Source organism: Crocuta crocuta, unplaced genomic scaffold (genome assembly GCF_008692635.1).
Source record: "Crocuta crocuta isolate KB4526 unplaced genomic scaffold, BGI_CrCroc_1.0 scaffold17, whole genome shotgun sequence".
Classification (NCBI taxonomy): Eukaryota; Metazoa; Chordata; class Mammalia; order Carnivora; family Hyaenidae; genus Crocuta; species Crocuta crocuta.
Window position 1 is genome coordinate 3257294 of NW_027532041.1, and position 20210 is coordinate 3277503.

At 38.9% G+C, this 20210-nt stretch overlaps 1 protein-coding gene across 3 annotated transcripts in view; it reads right to left on the minus strand.

The window, feature by feature from the left end:
- LEPR (leptin receptor) overlaps positions 1–20210 on the minus strand; it is a 163810-nt gene that overhangs the window by 58700 nt on the left and 84900 nt on the right. The window contains exons 2-5 of one of the 3 annotated variants that reach the window (XM_077776273.1): positions 14708–14823; positions 12786–12831; positions 12410–12664; positions 81–140 (exon numbers count right to left, since the gene is read on the minus strand). In XM_077776273.1, coding sequence (XP_077632399.1) covers positions 81–120 — 40 coding nt within the window. In that variant the 5' untranslated portion in view covers positions 121–140; positions 12410–12664; positions 12786–12831; positions 14708–14823. Of the gene's footprint in view, positions 1–80; positions 311–12409; positions 12832–14707; positions 14824–20210 lie in introns of those variants that run through there. The other 2 variants (XM_077776275.1, XM_077776274.1) reach the window with 2 other exon arrangements.

Genomic DNA, 20210 nt, shown 5'->3' on the forward strand with positions numbered 1-20210 from the left:
TTCTGCTAGCCAGTAAAAGAAACAGCATCTCTATGAGCAAAATCTCTTATATATAGACATTTAAAAAGCAAATAACTTACTCCAATGTAACAGAGCCACACAGAATTTTTGGCAAATCATCTTACTTCAGGGAAGTAGACCTGAAAAACAGTACATCTCAAACAAATACATACACACACACACGCACAAAACACCTGACTTCTATATAAGCTATCTGGGAAATATAAAAGGAAAAGAAATATGAACAAGTCTTTAAATTCAACCCTCTATAGTACTCTACACCAATATCAGAGAAGTGTCTCACATTAAAGTATAGCTACACATTAAAGATCTACTCCTGTGTACATGCTATCTTACACAGTTAAAATATAAGCTACATATTCTACGGCATAATAAAAAAATTTTCAATGTTTATGCGGTGACATGTCTTTATGTCTTTATGCCATGACAAACCAGGACAGACATCATTAGACTGAGTTTTTAACTGAACAGAAGTGTTCATAATGTTAATTAAATATGTACAATCTAACATTAATAGCACAGTCTTCTTTTTATGCTCAGTTCTAAATTTCTCTTATTTTCTAAAGCCTTTATCTTTACTGTGATATTACAAAGCCAAACAGTTATAGCACAGGTAATCACTGTACATTTATTTCCAATAAAGAGGAGGACATTTTCCAGTATGCTTTTGGGAACTCCAACTATTTATTTGCAGATGAAGCAATACTCACATTGGAGAGTTATCAGAGTAATTCAACGAAAGGTTGACAGCATAATACATCCAAATGACAGGGTGACTTCAAGAAATAAGCTTTCCCATGAAGTCTCCTCAATTTGAAATAATCATGAATGAGATTATTCATTCTAGTACGTCATGAGTCAGAACGACAGCATAATTTTAATATACTGGGCTTCAATTTGTAGTGAAATCATTAAAGCCTTTTGTTGCTCCAGGGTTTTTGGTTATCTCAAACTGGAGATTCAGTTCACTAAATGAAAGTTAACCTGAGGTAAAAAGCTCTGAATTAGGTGTCAGGAGTCTTGCATGCCAATCTGGACTCTTTGACTAACCAGCTGTAGGACTTGGGGCTTCAATACTCTAGACCTCACATTCCTCACCTACAAATCCCCCTGCTGGATGAGTTCAACAATCCCTTTCAGACATGTCCATGATTTTATTGTAAAATAGAAGTTACAGCTTTACACAAAGAATATTTTCAAATATTAAGAAATATATCTCATAGGTTATTACTGACAATTGGTACCATGTGATGAGTAAACAGAAAAACGTGCTTGTTTAGTTCACAATTTAATAACTCTCAGGAGGAAAATGGATGAGTATAAAAAATGTTGTAGTCTGGTCAATTTATTTTTCAGGCTCTTGCTTTTTCATCAGAAGTTTGGTTCTTATATACTAACATCACAGTGTATCTTCACGATTTCTAAAAATAGATTGTGTTTGGAATCTTCATTATCTAATCACATGAATTTTTTTTGCTACCTGTTTCTGGTATAACATTTTCTCATAAAATAAACCCAAGAGCAAGTTTTATAATCAGGATGTGTCATAGATACAACATATCATTAAACTAAGTGTTTTGAACGAACCGACTGGCGACAATTCAGTCCAACAATTGATTTGACTCACTTTTAACGCAACTGACCTGCTGAGTCAAGCGAACAAACAGACCAGGGTTTTTTGCCTATAGAAGACAAGCATTCTTTTATTTTAATGTTCCATGCAAAACACAAACTATTCTTATGGTTTGAATTCTTGTAGTCAGGTTTCACTCTTATATAACAGAGAAATAATCACAAATATTTGAAAAGGGCATAGATGAAACCTTGAGGAGAGCATGTGAAAGGTGGTACCTTACATGGACCCAAATGAGACAAATATTTAAATGACCCGACATTGTACCAGAAAGGAATCTATAAGGAGATTTACAAAAACACAAATAATATTAAAAACGGAACAGGAATTTTTAAACTGTGAGAAAAAAATTAAGTAAAGGGAAAACTAATGGCAACGTGGCCAAAAGAAGTATAACACACAAAATGCCATTAATTTGATTTTAGTTTTTAAAGATGAGCCAGTGAGGCACGTGGGTGGCTCAGCTGGTTAAGCATCTGACTTCAGCTCAGGTCATGATCTCACTGCTCATGGCTTCGAGCTCCATGTTGGACTCTGCTGACAGCTCAGAGTCTGGAGCCTGCCTCTCTCTCTGCCCCTCCCCTGCTCATGCTGTGTCTCTCAAAAATAAATAAGATGTTAAAAAATTTTAAAGATGAGCTATTAATTTCCCTTATGCTTTCTTATGGTCAAACTGTTCAATTATAAATTCAGAGTACTCAAAATAAAATGAAACCAACAGCTTAGGGGAAATGTTCAAATATTCCCAACACTAAGAATGGAAAGAAATTTTGCCTGTGTAACTTCAAAACAGGTAACATCCTCGTGAACATCCTCATAGTACCAGAGTTTCACATGAACCTCAAAAGTCATAATTTCTCAGCCCCTCCATTGCCAATACTCTATTCTAAACCACTACTATCTCTTCCCTGGACAGTCAGAAGAGCCTCCTAGCTGATCTTGCTGCTGCTGCCCTCACTCTCCAGTTCAATCTATTCTCAATGCTGCAGCCAGAGTGGTCTTGTTAACAGATAGGTCAGATCATGCCTGTCTTACTCAAAACACTGTCGTACTCTTTTTTTCACTCTGAGTCAAAGTCCAAGTCCTGCACAGAGCTACAAGGTCCTGGATCTCTAATGCCCCTCTGACCTCAGCAACCACTGCTCTTCCCTTTGGTCAAATCATCTTTTTAGAGGAGCCTTTCCTGACTAGCCCATCTAAAATTTCAACCCAGCATGTCATATCTGCTGAATTTTCTTCTCCTTATTACTTCACACTATCTAATGTAAATATGACTTGTTTTTTCTTGTTTATTGTCTAACTCACTAGAATATAAACTCCACTAGACCAAGGGTTTTGTTGTTGTTGTTGTTGTTGTTTACTATTTCCTTTCATCATTATATCCTTCTCTCATAGAAGCCTGTCTCTCACATAGTAGGTGCTCTCTATACACTCACTGAATGAATGAATGCATGATACGAATCTTTCTTGAGATTTTCTTCAAAATAGGCTGTCAGCATCATACCAAAAAAATAACAGCAATCCTCAAAAGAGATGTTCTGTGGAGAGCAAAGATGTGATACACACACATCCACACAGGAATATTATGCAGCCACAAAAAGAATGAGATCTTGCCATTTGTTACAACATAGATACTTAGTGGAACAAGTTAGACTGAGAGAGACAAATGCCACATGACTCCTATGTGGAATCTAAACAAAAACAAAAACGAAAAAAACAAAAAAAACCCACACACACACAAGTGAATAAACAAACAAAAAGCAGAATCAGACATATAAATACAGAGGACAAACTGATGGTTGCTGGAGGGGAGATGGGGGGGAGGGGCAGAATGGGTGAAGAAGAGAGATATAGGCTTCCACTTATGGAATGAATATGTCACAGGAATAAAAGTCTTAGCATAAGGAATATAGTCAATGATATTGTAATAGTGTTATATGGTGACACATTCACTTTTGGTGAACATAGCATAATATATAAACTTATTGAATCACTATGTTGTACACCTAAAACTAATGTAATATTATGTGTCAGCTATACTCAAAAAATAATTTTAAAGAGGTATTCTAATATAATCCAGCTTTGAGAATCAGATTTAATTCCAGAAAGAATTTCAGAATGATGATTCTTAAACATTTTTAAATACGCATCTTGTTGAGAAGTTAATGAGAGCAAGGTACCAACTGCCAGGAAGAGACATATATACCCAAAATTAAGGCTATAATTTCAGGGGGTTAACAAGCCCTCTGAAATTTATCCAAAGTTCCCAGATGAAGAAGTCCTGATGTAGATAAATGAATGGAATTCACACTCCTCAGTCAGTCCTCCATAAGTATAGCTCCTATGAACTGAGCCATTGATAGACACCAAGCTATGAGGAGTTTGAGATAATATTGCCTAATATTCCCCCATGGAATATAGTTATTCTATGTTGACAGTTAAAACGAATAATGTGTTTTATTTGAAATCTCCATAAAGTATACGAAGATTCATTCATAGTGTGATCTAAATGATCCACCCATAGTACCTGGATGTGCAGTCAGTAATTCAAATTTCACTTCTTTCTAAAAAATTTTTTAATATTTATTTAATTTTGAGAGAGAAAATGAGACAGTGTGAGCGGGGGAGAGGCAGAGAGAGGAAGACACAGAATCAGAAGCAGACTCCAGGCTCCGAGCTGTCAGCAAAAAGCCTGATGAGGGGCTCAAACTCACAAAATGCAAGATCATGACCTGAGCCAAAGTTGGATGCTTAATCGAATGAGCCACCCAGGCGCCCCTCAAGTTTCATAATACATCAAACAGAGTACACTTATTAAATATATCACTAACTCTTCAGCTATTACTATAACTTCAAACAAAAGGAAAAATCAAAATCTACAGTTTATTGAATCATCATATTATGGGTTTTCAGAAAATCAGACTAAATTCTATCACAGAAAATTCTTTGTGTATTTTTATGTATAAAATTCTCCTTAAATATAAAGCAGAATAGTCTCAATTAGTGTTTGAATGAGCAGGGAAAAAAAGAAATTATTTACAACTTATTCCAATGATCTCACAAAGTCTCTAGTTTCTAGAAAAGTTTATGAGTATGAAAAACAATTCTGACAAGTCTGTTGCCTTGATGAGTAAACTCAATGAGTTCAATCTGTCACTAATTCTTGCTTTTACTTTCTGCTAGAGAGACACCCATATTTCACTTAAACAGCAACATTTTTTTAAATATAAATGAAAAACAAGTGTCAAAATAAATATAGATTGGCACAGCTCTACTAACCTTGTTATTTTAAATATGTTTACTTTTATTTCTTTAAGAACTTAGGACAGAAATTGGTCACATTATTCCTCCTCAGCAAGTAGCTGCTAAACACTTAATGTTTTTAAATTTTTATGTTATTTATTTTATTTTAGAGGGAAAAAGAGGGTGTGTGCATGCTGGGTTGAGGGGGCAGAGGGGGGAAAGACAGAGAGAATCCCAAGTAGACTCCACACTCAGCGTGGAGCCGGATGCAGAGCTTGATCCCACAAGCCTGGATCATGACCTGAGCCAAAATCAAGAGTGGGTCACTGAACCAACTGAGCCACTTGGGTGGCCCTGCTCAACTTTTAAAATTGAGCTGAGAATATCCAAACATAATATAGGAGTGCCTGGGTGTCTCAATTGGGTAAGGGTAAGCGTCCCACTCTTGATTTTGGTTCAGATCATGATCCCAGGACTGTGGGATCCAGCCCCATGTCAGGCTACGTGCTGAGTGTGGAGCCTACTCAGGTTTCTCTCTCTCACCTCTTGTGCCCCTCTACCCCCAGCATGCACATGCATGCCCTCTCTCTCTCTCAACAATATCCTCACTATACTGTTCTCAAAACTTGGGTGGTATAATTGTGTAAGGAGAGAGAGTGGGAAGGCAAAGTATGAAATATCCCAACCTCATGCTGTAGGAAGCCAATACAAACTATACTGAATAGAACAGAAATAGTGGAGGGAATTACAAATGTAACCAATTAAAACACTCAGAACATTAATATAATTATATGTAGGAATGAAGAAAGAAGGCAAAATTAGTAAGCTAAATACTTTTCTGAAATGGTGTCTGTTTAAAGTTGATAAATGAAAAGAAAAGAAGTCCCTAAAAGCGTATTATTTAGCCTCACAGAGGTAGTCAGAGGTCTGAGAACCAAAACTAGAAATGGATAAACAAGTTGTGGTTCCCAAGGTCAGCACCAGCACAGTGAGGGCAGTTGGGTAGGGGGGCTAGAGGTGGTTTTTTTTTTTTATTGCAGTATTTTTTTGTCACCATGAGCATGGACTATTTTCATGTAGAATTGTTATTTAGTCCTTTTAAATAAATAGAGGGCTATGAGATTCCCGAGAAAATAGCTACTAACAAAGCCCTAGGGGCCAACAAAAGGTTCACAGAAGTGAAATTTTAGTTGAACTCCAAGAAATACAAAAGAAGAGAGTAGTGTTGTATTTCTTCTTATTTTAAGGTTCACAATATTTTAACACCTCTGACATCAAGATCTTTGTTAAAATCAATGTCATCTCACAACTACCAATAGCCTAGTAGCAGCTGTGATCTAGTTGTCATTGATTGCCGACAGACAAACTGGGGCGCTTTCCTCATGACAGACTGGACAATTTTAACCCATCAATATTTCGATTAACAAACTATTTAAAGACCACTGGAGGAAGGAATAGGAGCCCTGAGCATTGTCTGAAAACCTTATGTTGACATCTTATGGGAAGATCCTATAAAGAGCCAGCATAAGGTTTGCAAAATGGACCACACTGGTAGAAAATCTAAGAAACAACAGTGAAGCACTCTTTTATAAAGTGCTATATCACAAATATTCTTGATAACCCAGAATATGCTAGTGTTTAGAAAAATATTGACATCAACAGCACTGAGTTGGAAAGTAATAAAAAAATGCCACTTTTTTATTTATTTCATATTCATTTCTGAATATGAAAAAGAATTCCTTAACCAATTCCTTTGATCGATACTTTTCTTATAAGAGTGATATGATTTAAACAAAAATCTTTATTTAAATAATTCTAAAAGAGCTCTTCTAGTAGATAAAAGACAAAAATTCTAAAAGATAAGAAAGCATTGTCAAATAGGCAGAGTCTCTTCTTTCTTGGAAGTACAAAAATGGTAGTATATCTTAAAAACATGAGGTCTAGATTTACAGAACTACAACTATCTAGAAAGAGTGGTAATTAGGAGAGATCAGTGAGATTATGTCTAGTGTGGGGAAATCATAACTGATGCCTTAGAGAAGGGACAAGTTGACTGCCCCCTTAAAGAACAGTAAGGCATATGAAACACATTTTAAGTATTATTAAAAAAAAAAGAAAGAAAAAGATACCAACAGGACCAATGGTCTGTAAAAACAAATAAGCCAAAGAACATCAATCAAACACAATAGGAACTCCTAGGTGACAACTGATTTGCAAATTTACAATCAAAAGGCCAAGAAGCCTCTCGCCCAGATGACTGCTGAGGACAGAAAGAACATTTTTTTACATCATGCTTGTTCTATGCAAAAACCTTCCCTCCCCCAAATCAAACCTGTGACTATCAGTGTTACTGCAAGACACTCAGGTCACTAGAGCTATAGCCAGCTGCCTCCTGGGTAGGTCTAACATGATAGGTATGTCATAATTCTAAAAGAGAGCATCTTAATAATATAACAACAACTATAATTACTGGGTGTTTGTTATGTATATTTCAGTATGCTTTCTCTCTCTCTGCTTATACAGTGTGTCCGTGTCTATGTGTGCTTATAATTTATTGTCCCTCTCATCTCCTGACCACTGACCAGACTGGTTCAGAAAGTTTGTTGGTGCATACAAAAATCTAATTGTTCAATGCTTTTATGTTCATACTTTCTCAATTTTCATAGGTTTAGACACCCAAAGAACAGCTACTAGTTAAAGCAAAATGAGAAAATATAATTCTGAGAAAAACTAAGTTGTCCTATGCCTTCACAAAACAAATATTTGGTAGCAGCTGTTCTTCAACATGTATTCACATTTTCAAAGCCTATTATAATACCAATATAGAAGCTCCTGAGAATCTCTATTTGTCTCAGGTCTTTAGCTACTATCTAGTACAAACAGATAAAACATGTGTATGTTCCCATAAACCTTAAATAAATTATTGGCCTAAGAAAAAAGCCTCTCTCTCTCTTTCTCTCTCTACCCTCTACTCCTTCTCTTCCTCATTTACTATTATACTCATATGAATACACATTTGTAAGTCTATATTGTTTCTGGAATTTCCCCCACTAATTGGCAAAGACTTTAAGATGAATATCACAATGGCCCTTAAGAGAGTCTCCAGGGGCGCCTGAGTGGCTCAGTGGGTTAAGCATCTGACTTCAGCTCAGGTCATGATCTTGCAGTACATGAGTTCAAGCTCCACCTCAGGCTCTCTGTTGATGGCTCAGAACCTGGAACCTATTTCAGATTCTGTGTCTCCCTCCCTCTCTGCCTCTCTCCCTCTCATGCTCTGTCTCTCAATCTCTCTCAAAAATAAAACATTAAAAAAGACAGAGAGAGAGTCTCTAGGTCATCTTCTTTTGCTAGTCCATAGTACTCTAGTGTGAGTCAAATACATGACTCTCATCTTCAGTATCACCCACTCGTCCAGCAGGCAGTGTCTCCCCAAGCTCTGTGCTCTCCTGGGTGAGTTTCCATACTGTGCTAGGCAGGGCCACAGCTCTCACCCAGTGGAGCAGATCACTGAAAGACTGCATCAACTGCAAGGAGACTATGTTCACCTTGGGGAAGACTTGACTTGGTGCCCATAAGCCTACTAATGTTATAGAAGAATATCTGACTTGCTCACTTTCATTCAGTGAGAATCAATATCCACAAAAATTCTTCATAGTCTACTTTGCACATAATAAGTGTTCACAGTTCTGAAAAAGATTTTATTTTATTTTATTTTATTTTTATGTTTTATTTATTTCTAGGAGAGAGAGAGAGAGACAGCGTGAACAGGGGAGGGTCAGAGAGAGGGAGTCACAGACTGAAACAGGCTCCAGGCTCTGAGCTGGCAGTCAGCACAGAGCCCGATGCGGGGCTCGAACCCACGAACCGCGAGATCATGACCTAAGCGAAAGTCGGACGCTTAACCGACTAAGCCACCCAGGCGCCCCTGAAAAAGATTTTAAACTTCCAAGCATGTGACACTTAAATTTGACAGTAATTTTCACTACATATCCAGCATTGCTGTGTCTAATACGCTTGGCATGTTGGCAATGTAGATTCAAGGGTCACACTGCTGGTGAGAATATAAAAGGATGAAAGCTGCTTTGGCATACAGTTTGGCAAACTTTAAATGTTAAACAGAGTGTTGCCACATGACTCAGCAGTTCCACTCATAGATATATACCCAAAAGAGATAAAACCATACATTCACATAACAATGTGCACACATATTTTAGTAGCATTACTCATAATAGACAAAAAGTGGAAACTGCCCAAATGTCCACCAGCTGATGAATAAACAAAAAGCAGTATACCCATATAACGAAATATTATTTGGCCAGAAAAAGGAATAAAATACTGACCCATGCTCTAGCACAGATGGACATTGGAAACACGCTCAGTGAAAAGAATTTGGTCACTAAAAGCCTCATGATTTTATTTATATGAAATATCCAGAATAGACAGATCTGTAAACATGGAAAGTAAATCAGTGATTTTGAGGGAGGGGATGAGGGGCCATGGAGAGTGAGTGCTAATGGGTACAGAGTTTCTCTGGGGAGGGATAAAAATGTTCTGAAATTAGATAGTGATGATGGTTGCATAAATCTGTTAATGTACTAAACACCAGCAAATTGTATACCATAAAAAGATGAATATTATGATATGTGAATTACAGTCCAATGGAACTATTATTTTGAAAATCTGTTTAAAGGTAAAGTTTATGTCTATATGGAATTAATAAACAATGAATTTTTCAAAGACATGATTTAAAGTAATTTTTAAAATATGTGGTTCCTGTTATAAATCTAACAAGATGACGTTCAAGGACTCTTAAGGAAAACATCAGACAACATTCACATTTTTTATATCAGAGAAGACCTAATATACTGGGAGGTAGTCATTTTTCTAGGACCAAACATTTAAGAGATATCAATTTTGGAGCACGTGGGTGGTTCAGTTGGTTAAGTCATCCAACTCTTGATTTTGGCTCAGGCCATGATCTCATGGTTCATTAGATTGAGCCTGGGTTGGGCTCCACTCTGTCAGCAGGGAGCCTGCTTGGGATTCTCTCTCTCCCTCTCTCTCTGCTCCTTCCCCACTCATACTCTCTTTTTCTCTCTCAAAATAAATAAATACACTTAAAAAAAACAGTTTTTGCTTTAAAGGGGAGTGAAGAAATGGCTTAATCTCACAAAGGCATAATGCAAGAGAATCCATGAAAAAATGCCTCTTAATACAACATTTTTTAAAGGTAAAACTAAACTTGTGATCAGGAAGGAATAAACAAGAAGTTTCTAGATATTGGCATGTCCTCTCACTTGTGTGGCGAATAATAGGGTATTTGCCTTATCACTGCCTGTTGGAATGATGTGCTATATTATTTGTCAACCAGCACATTTTTAAGTATCTCTTCTATGTACGTCATATACACATATACACACATATGCTCAAGTGTTAAGAAATTTAAAGATGAATAAGATCGTGTATGAAAAGACAACACATAATATCACCATTGCATCATAAAAGGTTTAATGAGAAGTATGTGAGAAGGAATATTCCAAATTATAAGCAGACCAAATTTGATTTGAACCTCCAAAAGGTTACATGTACTAGGTCTGTCCAACAGGGGAACATTTGTGCTTTCTGCTTTAATTAAAAGCGGAATTTGTAAACCACATAAAATCTTAAGAATTAGAGGAGACTGTAAGCCCTTTTCTTCATTTTTAACTCCACAGGATTTTTTTTTTTTGTATGTGTGTTTGGTTTTGGGTNATTCTTTTTTTTTTCCTGGATATTTTTAAGTTTTATTTCCAAGGCCCCCAGAGAGATTGCTCTTCACAAACAAAAACCATTTGATTATATAATAGTGATCTAAATATGAAGACATGACTGGGTTTTTTTTTTTTTCTTGTTAAATTCATCCCAAAAGATGACAGAGCTTCTGCCAACCGTGGGGACGCTCCTAAGCCATGAATGAATTAGCTGTACACCATGAGCAGTCAGATCCGTCTCCTGTTTTCCAATAAGAGCCTAGAAGGCAGAGTGTGTGAGTTCCACAAAGCTCCGTTCATTCAACAACCAATTTACTTACCTCTTTGAGCATCTCTCTCAAAGGAGATGGTCATCTACTTCACCAGAGAGAATATGAGGGAAGACAAATGCCAGATTACTGATGACACTTCCAGCCCACACGTGAAAAAGCAATGAAAGTGGATGTGTTCGTAGAAGAACACTGTACTTCAACTCCATTCCACTATCCCAAACCACATACACAGCACGGTCTGGGTGGGAACACATTATTTTACTTTACATCAAAGCCACCAAAAAGAGCCAGAAACACTTTTGAATCCATCCTAACTACTGATGACTGCATCTCCAATAATTTTACATTACTAGTAACAACAAAAGCTCCTCTTCTCACACCCTCTCTGTGCTTAAACAGGCCAACGGCTGTCTGTTGTTTGTTTTTTTAATCAAAAATAAAAGGCTCACTGACACTTTGTAGCACACACTTCTCTGACAACTGTGTGTCAGTGCGTGTGCGCGCAGGCGCGCGTGGGCATGTGTATCAATTCCTAATTTCTGGTTTATCTATTTAGTTAACCTCTGCTATTTTCTGGGCTTCATTCCAAGACAACTAAAATGCATTACTAAAATTGGCATCTCTGCTATTGAGCTTAATTTCAGAGGGGCTCTGAAATGGTCTGAAACCATTTTTTTAATATTCTGCACACAACTTTATGCTAAAAAGTAACAAATGTTGGTCAAGACGAGTAATTGATAGGAAAGGTACAGTTTTTGTTTCCTCCAAAACAACTTTTACTTCCTCCAAATATACAATACTGAAAAGAGAGTAAGTGCTGTGCTAAGGCCATATGTTTTTGTTGCCGTGTTGTAAGTACTGCCTGCAAGCTGAACATAATTCCTTAGAGTGAGATCTAAATATTTACATATAAACTATACATTTCTGAACTCTCTTATAAGCATCTTTTTTTTTAAGTTTATTTATTTTGAGAGAGACAGAGAGAGCTCAAGCAGGGGAGGAGCACAGAGAGAAGGAGAACCCCACGCAGGTTTGCAGGCGATCAACGGGCAGAGCCTGAGGTGGGGCTTGAACTCATGAAACTGTGGGATCATGACCTGACCCGAAATTGAGCCACCCAGGCACCCCAAGCATTTTTCTCTTGATTTTGGGTTGGAAAACTGTAAAAGCACAAGTCATAAATGCATACAAACAAAATGCCAAGATCAAAAAAGATTTTTTTTAAATCTCACGAAATTATGAATTTAGCAATGTTTGTAACATCTTAAAGAGTCACAGAATTATACATTTTTAAGCAGGGAGATGTCTGAAATATTATTAAAAGTCCCACAGAATGTGAATTCAGCACTCTAATTTGACAGGTGAGGAAAATGAGGCCCAGAGAGGTGAAGCTAACCACAGCTGTCACTGATAATAAATGGCAAATCACGTCAAAACCCAGATACTCTGACTCTGAAAGAGTATTTGTTTCAATAGAGCTTAATACTTACGGAAATACGTGTTCACAGAGGACATTCCAGGCAGCCCCTCAGCAGAAGGAAGTCTCAGGCTTCACAGCGCCGGCTCGCCTGTTTGCAAACACAAGTTCTAGAAACAGCCCCAGCAACAACCAGTTTCTCAGACAGCCTCACCATACCTGGGGTTTCCGATGATTCCTCAGGTCTATTTTCCTCACCTCTACTAATCCCGTTAAATAAGCGCTTTGGTTGGGATTGGGTTTGTTACTTTGTTTTGGTTTCTTACATCTGCCGGGGGAGAGCGGGAGAAGGCGGAAGAGAGAGGCTGGCATGTAAACCGCCCGTGCGGCACAAGTTTGTTCTCCGGTCGGCCAAACCCGCAAATCCTTCCCGGAGCCCCGGGGCTTACTGGTTTCACGTCGCAGTCCGTTCAGTTTCCAAAGTAGGAAGGAGACCTGGAAAAGAAGTTGGCGGGGTGGCGCAGCCCTTCGGTGGCGCCTGGCAGGTGCCCACCCACGTGCNGGAGAAGCGGAGAGCGTGCGAAGGAGGACCCCCTGCCCGAGGGCCTGAGGCGGAGAGGCGAGGCGATCCCCTCAGCGAGGCGGCGCCGCTGCCTCACCCTGCAGTCAGCGGCCGCGCGCCCACCCCAGCGGGGGGCTCTCAGCCTCCAGGCTAGGCACGGGGCTTCCAGCGGGGGTCCTCCCACCCCCAGACTTCCGGGCCTCTGCCGCATCAGGGGCGCAAATGCTACAGCAAAGATGGCAGTAACTGGGGGGAGTGGGAGAGGAAAGCAAATTTGCCAAGACCAGGGGTAGTGAGGTAGTGAGTTTCCTGTCACCAGGTCACCAAGGATGTTCCCGCCAAGCATGTTGGTCATTCCTGTCAGGAAGGCTGAAGAGGGCACTTATGCATCTGTGCGGGGCCGGACTAAATAACCACTTTACTTCTCTTTCAGTCCTGAAATTTAATGGCGTTTGATGTAGCAAGCAGAAAAACCAAGCAAACAAAATCCATCCTTGAACAGAATCCAGCCCCTAAGGAAAAGACATTTTCTTACTCTCCACTCAAAATGTTCACTCTCTATCTGTTTATTAACACACTTTTATTAAAGACCTACTATGAGTCAGACAACCTATGTACAGTTATTATGTTCTTTGAACTTGGACTAATGACAGACTAGCAAGTGTTCATAAAATTACCAGTTATGAGGGGTGGTATGAAGGAACCCAATGGAAGAGAAAGAAAGAATAAAGAGAAGAGGACATACTCTAGATTGGGTGGATGGTTAAGTTTCAAAGGTCTCTAGAGATGAACTTGCCCAATACCCTTATAGGAAGATGCATCAGAGGCACAGAGAGAAAGAAAGTAGCCCAGAGATGGCAGGGCCAGAAGCTCCCTAGCCCAGCCACTTTGTCAACTTGTGAGCTTTGTTGAATAAAACTTGACCCTTGGGAATATCCTCTCAGAACTAGTGGCACTTTTATGAAGAGCATTTAGATCTCCAGACCACTTGTTAAAGCCATTTCATTCAGAAATTTCCTATTTGTGGGGCACCTAGATGGCTCAGTCAGCTGAATGTCTGACTTTGGCTCAGGTCATGATCTCACAGTTGATGAGTTGGAGCTCTGTACTGACAGCTCAGCGACTGGAGGCTGCTTCAGATTCTCTGTCTATCTGTCTGTCTCTGTCCCTTCCCTGCTTGTGCTCTCTCTCTCTAAAAAAATTAACACGAAGGGGTGCCTGGGTGGCTCAGTCAGTTAAGCGTCCGACTTCGGCTCAGGTCTTGATCTCACGGTTCATGGGTTTGAGCCCCGCATCGGGCTCTGTGCTGACAGCCAGCTCAGAGCCTAGAGCCTGTTTCGGATTCTGTGTCTCCCTCTCTCTCTGACCCTCCCCTGTTCACGCTGTCTCTCTGTCTCAGAAATAAATAAAACATTAAAAAAAAAACACGAAAACAATTTTTTTAAAGAAAAGAAATTTCCTATTTGTGCCCTGAATGGACTTTCTGGGGCACTGTGATTAGAAGCACTAACCTTTGGGTTTTATCAAACCACAAAAAAGAAACAAATGTTTCCATTAGTTAGAGACGATAATTGGAGTAGAAATACTGACTTCCCCAAATTATTGTAAAATGAAACAAGACAACAGAATCCTTAATTAGATCATCCCTATGAACTAGCATATTAGTCTCCTAGGACTGCCTTAACGAATGACCAGACTTAATGCTTAAAACAAAAGAAATTTATTCTCTCGCTGCTGTGAAGGCCAGAAGTCCAAAACCAGGTGTCATCAGGTCTGCACTCCTTCCCAAAGCTCTAGGAGGGAACTCACCCTTGCCTGGTCCAGCTTCTGGTGGCTTCAGGAATTCATTGGCTTATGGCTGCATCACTCCAATCTCTGCCTCCATCTTCGTATGGCCTTCTCCATGTCTTCTTCTCCTCTGTCTCCTACAAGGACACTTGTCATCAGATTTTGGGACCATTCACATAATCCAGGATGATCTCAGCTCGGTATCCTTATTTAATTACAACTGCAAAGACCCTTTTTTCTAAATGAAGTCACATTCACAGGCTCTGGGATTTAGAATGTGGACATACTTTTGGGTGGGGGATGGGGGAGCCACCATTCAATGCACTAAAGCTAGTCAACTAAGAGGGACTAAATTCATTGTCTGCTGTGGTATCAAGGTGTCATTTCAACACCATTATACAAAATCATATTGATACTAAGTATAATTTATCATTTCATTGCAAGCTATTAAAAATAAGTATCAAACCTGGGCATTATGTGGAATAACTATCATCAGGAAAAGAAGTACAGAGGCCTAAGCCCAAAATTCATGTTTGAGTCACAGGTGATACTTAAAGGCCAAGCGTGGCTTCTCAGCAGCTACCATTGTTAAGTTAATACAGAAATACCCCCTACATCCATAGGTATGGATTTCTGATAATGTGATCCAATACTGAATGTCTTCTAGGCCCCAGGCTCTGCGTCAGGGGCTCCTATGGAGCTTATATTCTAGGTTAGGGCACAACTTTGAATCTCATTCCCTCTGGCGCAAAGCCTGCTGCATATCTGAAGCCTGATAAAGAGCTGTTGAATGAGTAGATGGGTATAAATAAATCACTACCAATCCGTTAGGCAATTATTACCACACTGAAAAACATCTCTATAATAAGAAGATAGGATTTACCAGAGCAAAACGGATTAACACCCTGACTCATTCTGCATTTTCTTGAGTGAAGGAAAAGTCCTTAAAGGAAACACTTTGATTTGAAAAAGAAAATAATGAGTTATCTATCTTCTTCTTTTTTTAATCAATAATATGCCTATTTACACAGAAACAGATCCTGCTGGGAACAGTCAATCATGACTGAAGTAATAGTTACTTAAAATGGATAAAATATTTTGTCCAAGTATTTGGTTGATAGTTTCAAAAACATAAACATTATTCAACTAGTAATTGCATAATACTGATGCATCACTTCTTGAAACTCTTGCAATGATTTCAGTGACTCCACTCTCTCCTGGTTCACCTCTTCCCTCTCCGACTTCCCCCCTCACTTTTTTCCTCTTATGATTTTAGACAATCAACCAGTATATTAATAAGTACCAAATTTATTCTCATTCTCATGCTTTCTTGGGTCACAGGCCCATCCATGCACCAGTCACAGTGGCTAATAAGCTGGAATATGATGGCCATATAGGCATGAGTCACCTGTGCATTCCTGGAAAACAGGGATTGGGAGGAGAGTTGATCTCATCCTAACCAAATAACTTAAAGTGGGGAAAAGTTGTATCCCAAAATAAAACTAGGGTGCCCTTACTGAAGAGGAAGTCAACAAAAAAGCGTAGATACCCAATACAACAGACATTCAAAAAGGTTTGCTATTAACCGAATGCAGTTTTAGTTAAGACAGCACTTCACCCTTTCTACAGTATGCTGAATGTTTTCTATAAAGTTTTTAAAAATGAAATGATAATTATCACTATTGATTATATGTCTAATTACAACACAAATATTTAACATTTATATTTATAAAAGACTGTGAACAATATTTTTGTCTTGGCATCCAAGACCATAGAGCAAGCATATGGATTCTGGAATCTGATTGCCTGAGTTGGTTTTGTTTTTCGTGCACGTTAATAATGAGTATTTGAATAAGTTCTCTACCCTCTTTCTGTCTCAGTTTCCTTTTTGTAAAATGGAGTTATCATAATTACCCCTCTGAAATGTAATGAAATGCAATGAGATAATAACTATGCCTTTATAATAGGACTTGTTACCTAGCACTCTATTACGTTTATTTATTATTAACCACCTTTATCTTTCACAGCATCCCTAGAAACTATTTTGGGTAGTTATACTCTGAGCATTTGTTTTTCTTTTAATTAATAATCAGTATCTATTATGTATCAGGTACAATTACCAAGATAAACAGCATGGGTCCTTTATACTCTCAAGGAGTCAAGGAAGGATTCCCATAGTTCAACCAGGTTGGTGTAGGGCACTCCATGCAGGGGAATATAGAATGGAAAGAGAGGCACAGAGGAGAAAAGGCATAGTACCTTACACATCATAAGGTACTACAATCACACTCAGGAGTGTGGCCCTGGGTATGTTTAAAAAAGTATACCTAGTAGACAGAGTCTATTAGGAAGAACTTTGAAGGCCATGTGGATTTTGAAGGTCATTTGGACTTTAACCTCTACACATGATGAAATGTTGAAAACTTTTAAACTCCAGAATTATTTTCAAATTTGTAGGAAGGAAAGCCCATCCTCGGTTATGTGAAGTGTGACAGAAAAAGACAAATGAAGAGTCAAGGGTAACAGTTAAGAAACTAGGCAATTTTAGCAGACCAGTGCTTCTCAAACTTTAATGTACACCTTAATCAAATGAGGTTATTTAAAACACAAATTCTGATTCAGTAGTGCTGGGGTGGGGCCCTGGAGTCTGCATGTCTAATAAGCTCCCAGGTGACCAGGTGCTGGTCCCCAGCAAGGCAATAGACTATTTAAACACCACCAATGCTGTTTCCAACAAAAAGAAATTTATATCTCATGTACATCAAACTTTCAAGTCCTCATGGAGAAATAATTTGCAGCTCATAGAGTTGTCACTACTAATTGAAGAACTATTGTGTACCACAAGCCAATAAGATAGAAATATTTTATCTTGATTCTTAAGATATCTCTGAGAAGAAATCCCTTTAAAGTCTGAACATCCAAATGAAAATTACTAGGTTGTGTGTGTGAGGAGGCAGTTGTGGTAAGTGAAAGAAGTATAATATACGATACTGTGATGGTCTTTTTTTTTAATTAAAAAAAATTTTTTTTAAGAGAGAGAGAAACAGAGGACAAGCAGGGGAGGGGCTGAGAGAGACAGAGAGAGAGAGATTGAGATGGGGACACAGAATCTGAAGCAGGATCTAGGCTCTGAGCTGTTAGCACAGAGCCAGATGCAGGGCTGGAACTCGCAGACCCATGATTTCATGACCTGAGCCCAAGTCAGATGCTTAACCAACTGAGCCACCCAGGCTCCCCTGTGATAGTCTTTTTGATGTTAACTTGACTCAGCTACAGTCTCCAGTTATACAATCAAATACTAATCTAAGTGTTGCTCTGAAGATATTTTGTAGATGTGATTAAAGTCCATAATTGGTTGACATTAAACAAGAGAGATTATCCTAAGTAAGCAGGGAGGGCCTGGTTCAGTCCATTGAAAAGCTGTAAAAGCAGAGCTAAGACTTCCCTAAAGAAGATACTTACCGGTGGACAGAGCCTCAGCCCATGACCAGCCCAGCTTGCCTCTCCTGACAGTCTGCTTTATGGATGTTGGGCCTGCCTAGCTAGTGCCTAAACCACATATGCCCTGCAATAAATATCTTACTATGTATCTCCCACTGGTTCTGCTTCTCTAGTGGAACTCCAAAAGATTTTAGTAACTAAAAACAGGGTGCTATCACAAAAACTCAAAAAAATGTGGTAACGGTGTTAGAATTGGGCAGTGGGCAGAAACTGGAAGAATTTTGAGGAGCATGATGGAAAAAGCCTATCCTGTCTTAGAGAATTAGTAGAAGGATGGTTGTTAACAACTCTGCTAATGAGGACTTAAAGGAAGTGAGGAGTGTGTTATTGGAAACTTGAGGAAGGGAGATCCTTGTTATGTAGTGGCAGAAAGCTTAGCAGGATTGGGTCCTGAAGTTATGTAGAAAGCATAGCTTGGATACAATTTAATTGGACATAGCTGAGGGGATTTCCAAGCAAAGTGCTGAAGATGTGTCCTGGCTTCTTTCTGCTGCCTACAGTAAAATTTAAGTAGAAAAATAAATTGAAAAAAGAATTCTTAAACAAAAAGGAACCAGGACTTGATGATTGGGAAATTCTTGGCTCATCCAGTTTCTGACAGGTACAAACACGGAGAGATTTACTGCCCGGAAAGCCAAGAATATGGCTGGTCAACCTTTTGCTAATAGTTCAGAAAGATTTCAAAACATCAGAGTATTCAGTCATACAATGGCTCTTTGAAGAGATTAAGTATGTGACTCATAAATTCCCTCATATATCACAAATAGAAATGGGATTATTTAAGGAAAATCTGTGGATAAGCCTCTTTTCTTCTGAGGTGAGTTCCCTGTAACATACATAGGACACCTATAAAGTTCCTGAGAATTTTATGCCAGTGGGAACTCTGCCAGCTTGTATTTAAAGAGATAGAAAAGCTGTTGGACCCCCAAATTCTATATACAGAAAACAGGTGATAAAACTACACAGCTTGTACTATAAAACAGACAAAATTCCTGGGTCCCATTGTAGACCTAATGAATAAAAGTCTCCAGAGGTAGGCAAAGAGAACTCTGTGCTTTAATGGGCATTCCAAGGGAAATCAGAGATAATTAGCTTTTGGAGAAAGGCAAGAATGATAGTTTACTTCAAACACTGAACAGGCCATCATGAAGATGGGGTAGATGTTTCTACATAGATCCTGTAAGCCAAACTAAAATCAGCAAGTGGAAAGCACAGGGAGCCAGATTCAAACCAAATCAAAGGAATCACTTTTTAAAATTTTTTAAATGTTTTATTTATTTCTGAGAGAGAGAGAGAGGGACAGCGTGAGCAGGGGAGGGTCAGAGAGAGAGGGAGACACAGAATCTGAAGCAGGCTCCAGGCTCTGAGCTGGCTGTCAGCACAGAGCCCTACGCGGGGCTCGAACCCAACGAACCATGAAATCATGACCTGAGCCGAAGTCGGAGGCTTAACTGACTGAGCCACCCAGGTGCCCCAAGGAATCACTTTCTAACTATCATAGCCATTTGAAGCAGAGTGGGCTACCGGGTGAGACAATGAGCTCTTCATCAGCAGATATTTTTAAATAGAAACGAGAGGATTATCCATCAGAAATATTGCAGGACAACACTGGGTAGGAAAGAAGATAGACCAGAATGATGGTAATTAGGGCTGCACATATCAAAGAATCTGGGGTTTGAAGCTGCAACTTCAGAGTATTTACGTGAAGAGGTTTGGGGCTGTAAATAACAAGTTATATAGTAAAAATGTTATCTACACTTGATAGAGTTGATTCACCACTCACAGTGTGAACAATCTTTTCCCTCCAAAAATGAGGATTGCTTAATTACTGCCTACATCTGTTTTTTTTTAATTTTTAAGGTTTCTTTATTTATTGGGGGGGGGGNAATCAGACTCCATGCTGTCAGCACAAAGTCCAATTCAGGGCTTGATCCCAGAAACCTGAACCTAAATCAAGATTCAGACACTGAACCGACTGAGCCACCCAGGTGTCCATGCCTGCATCTGTTCTCTATGGCAGTAA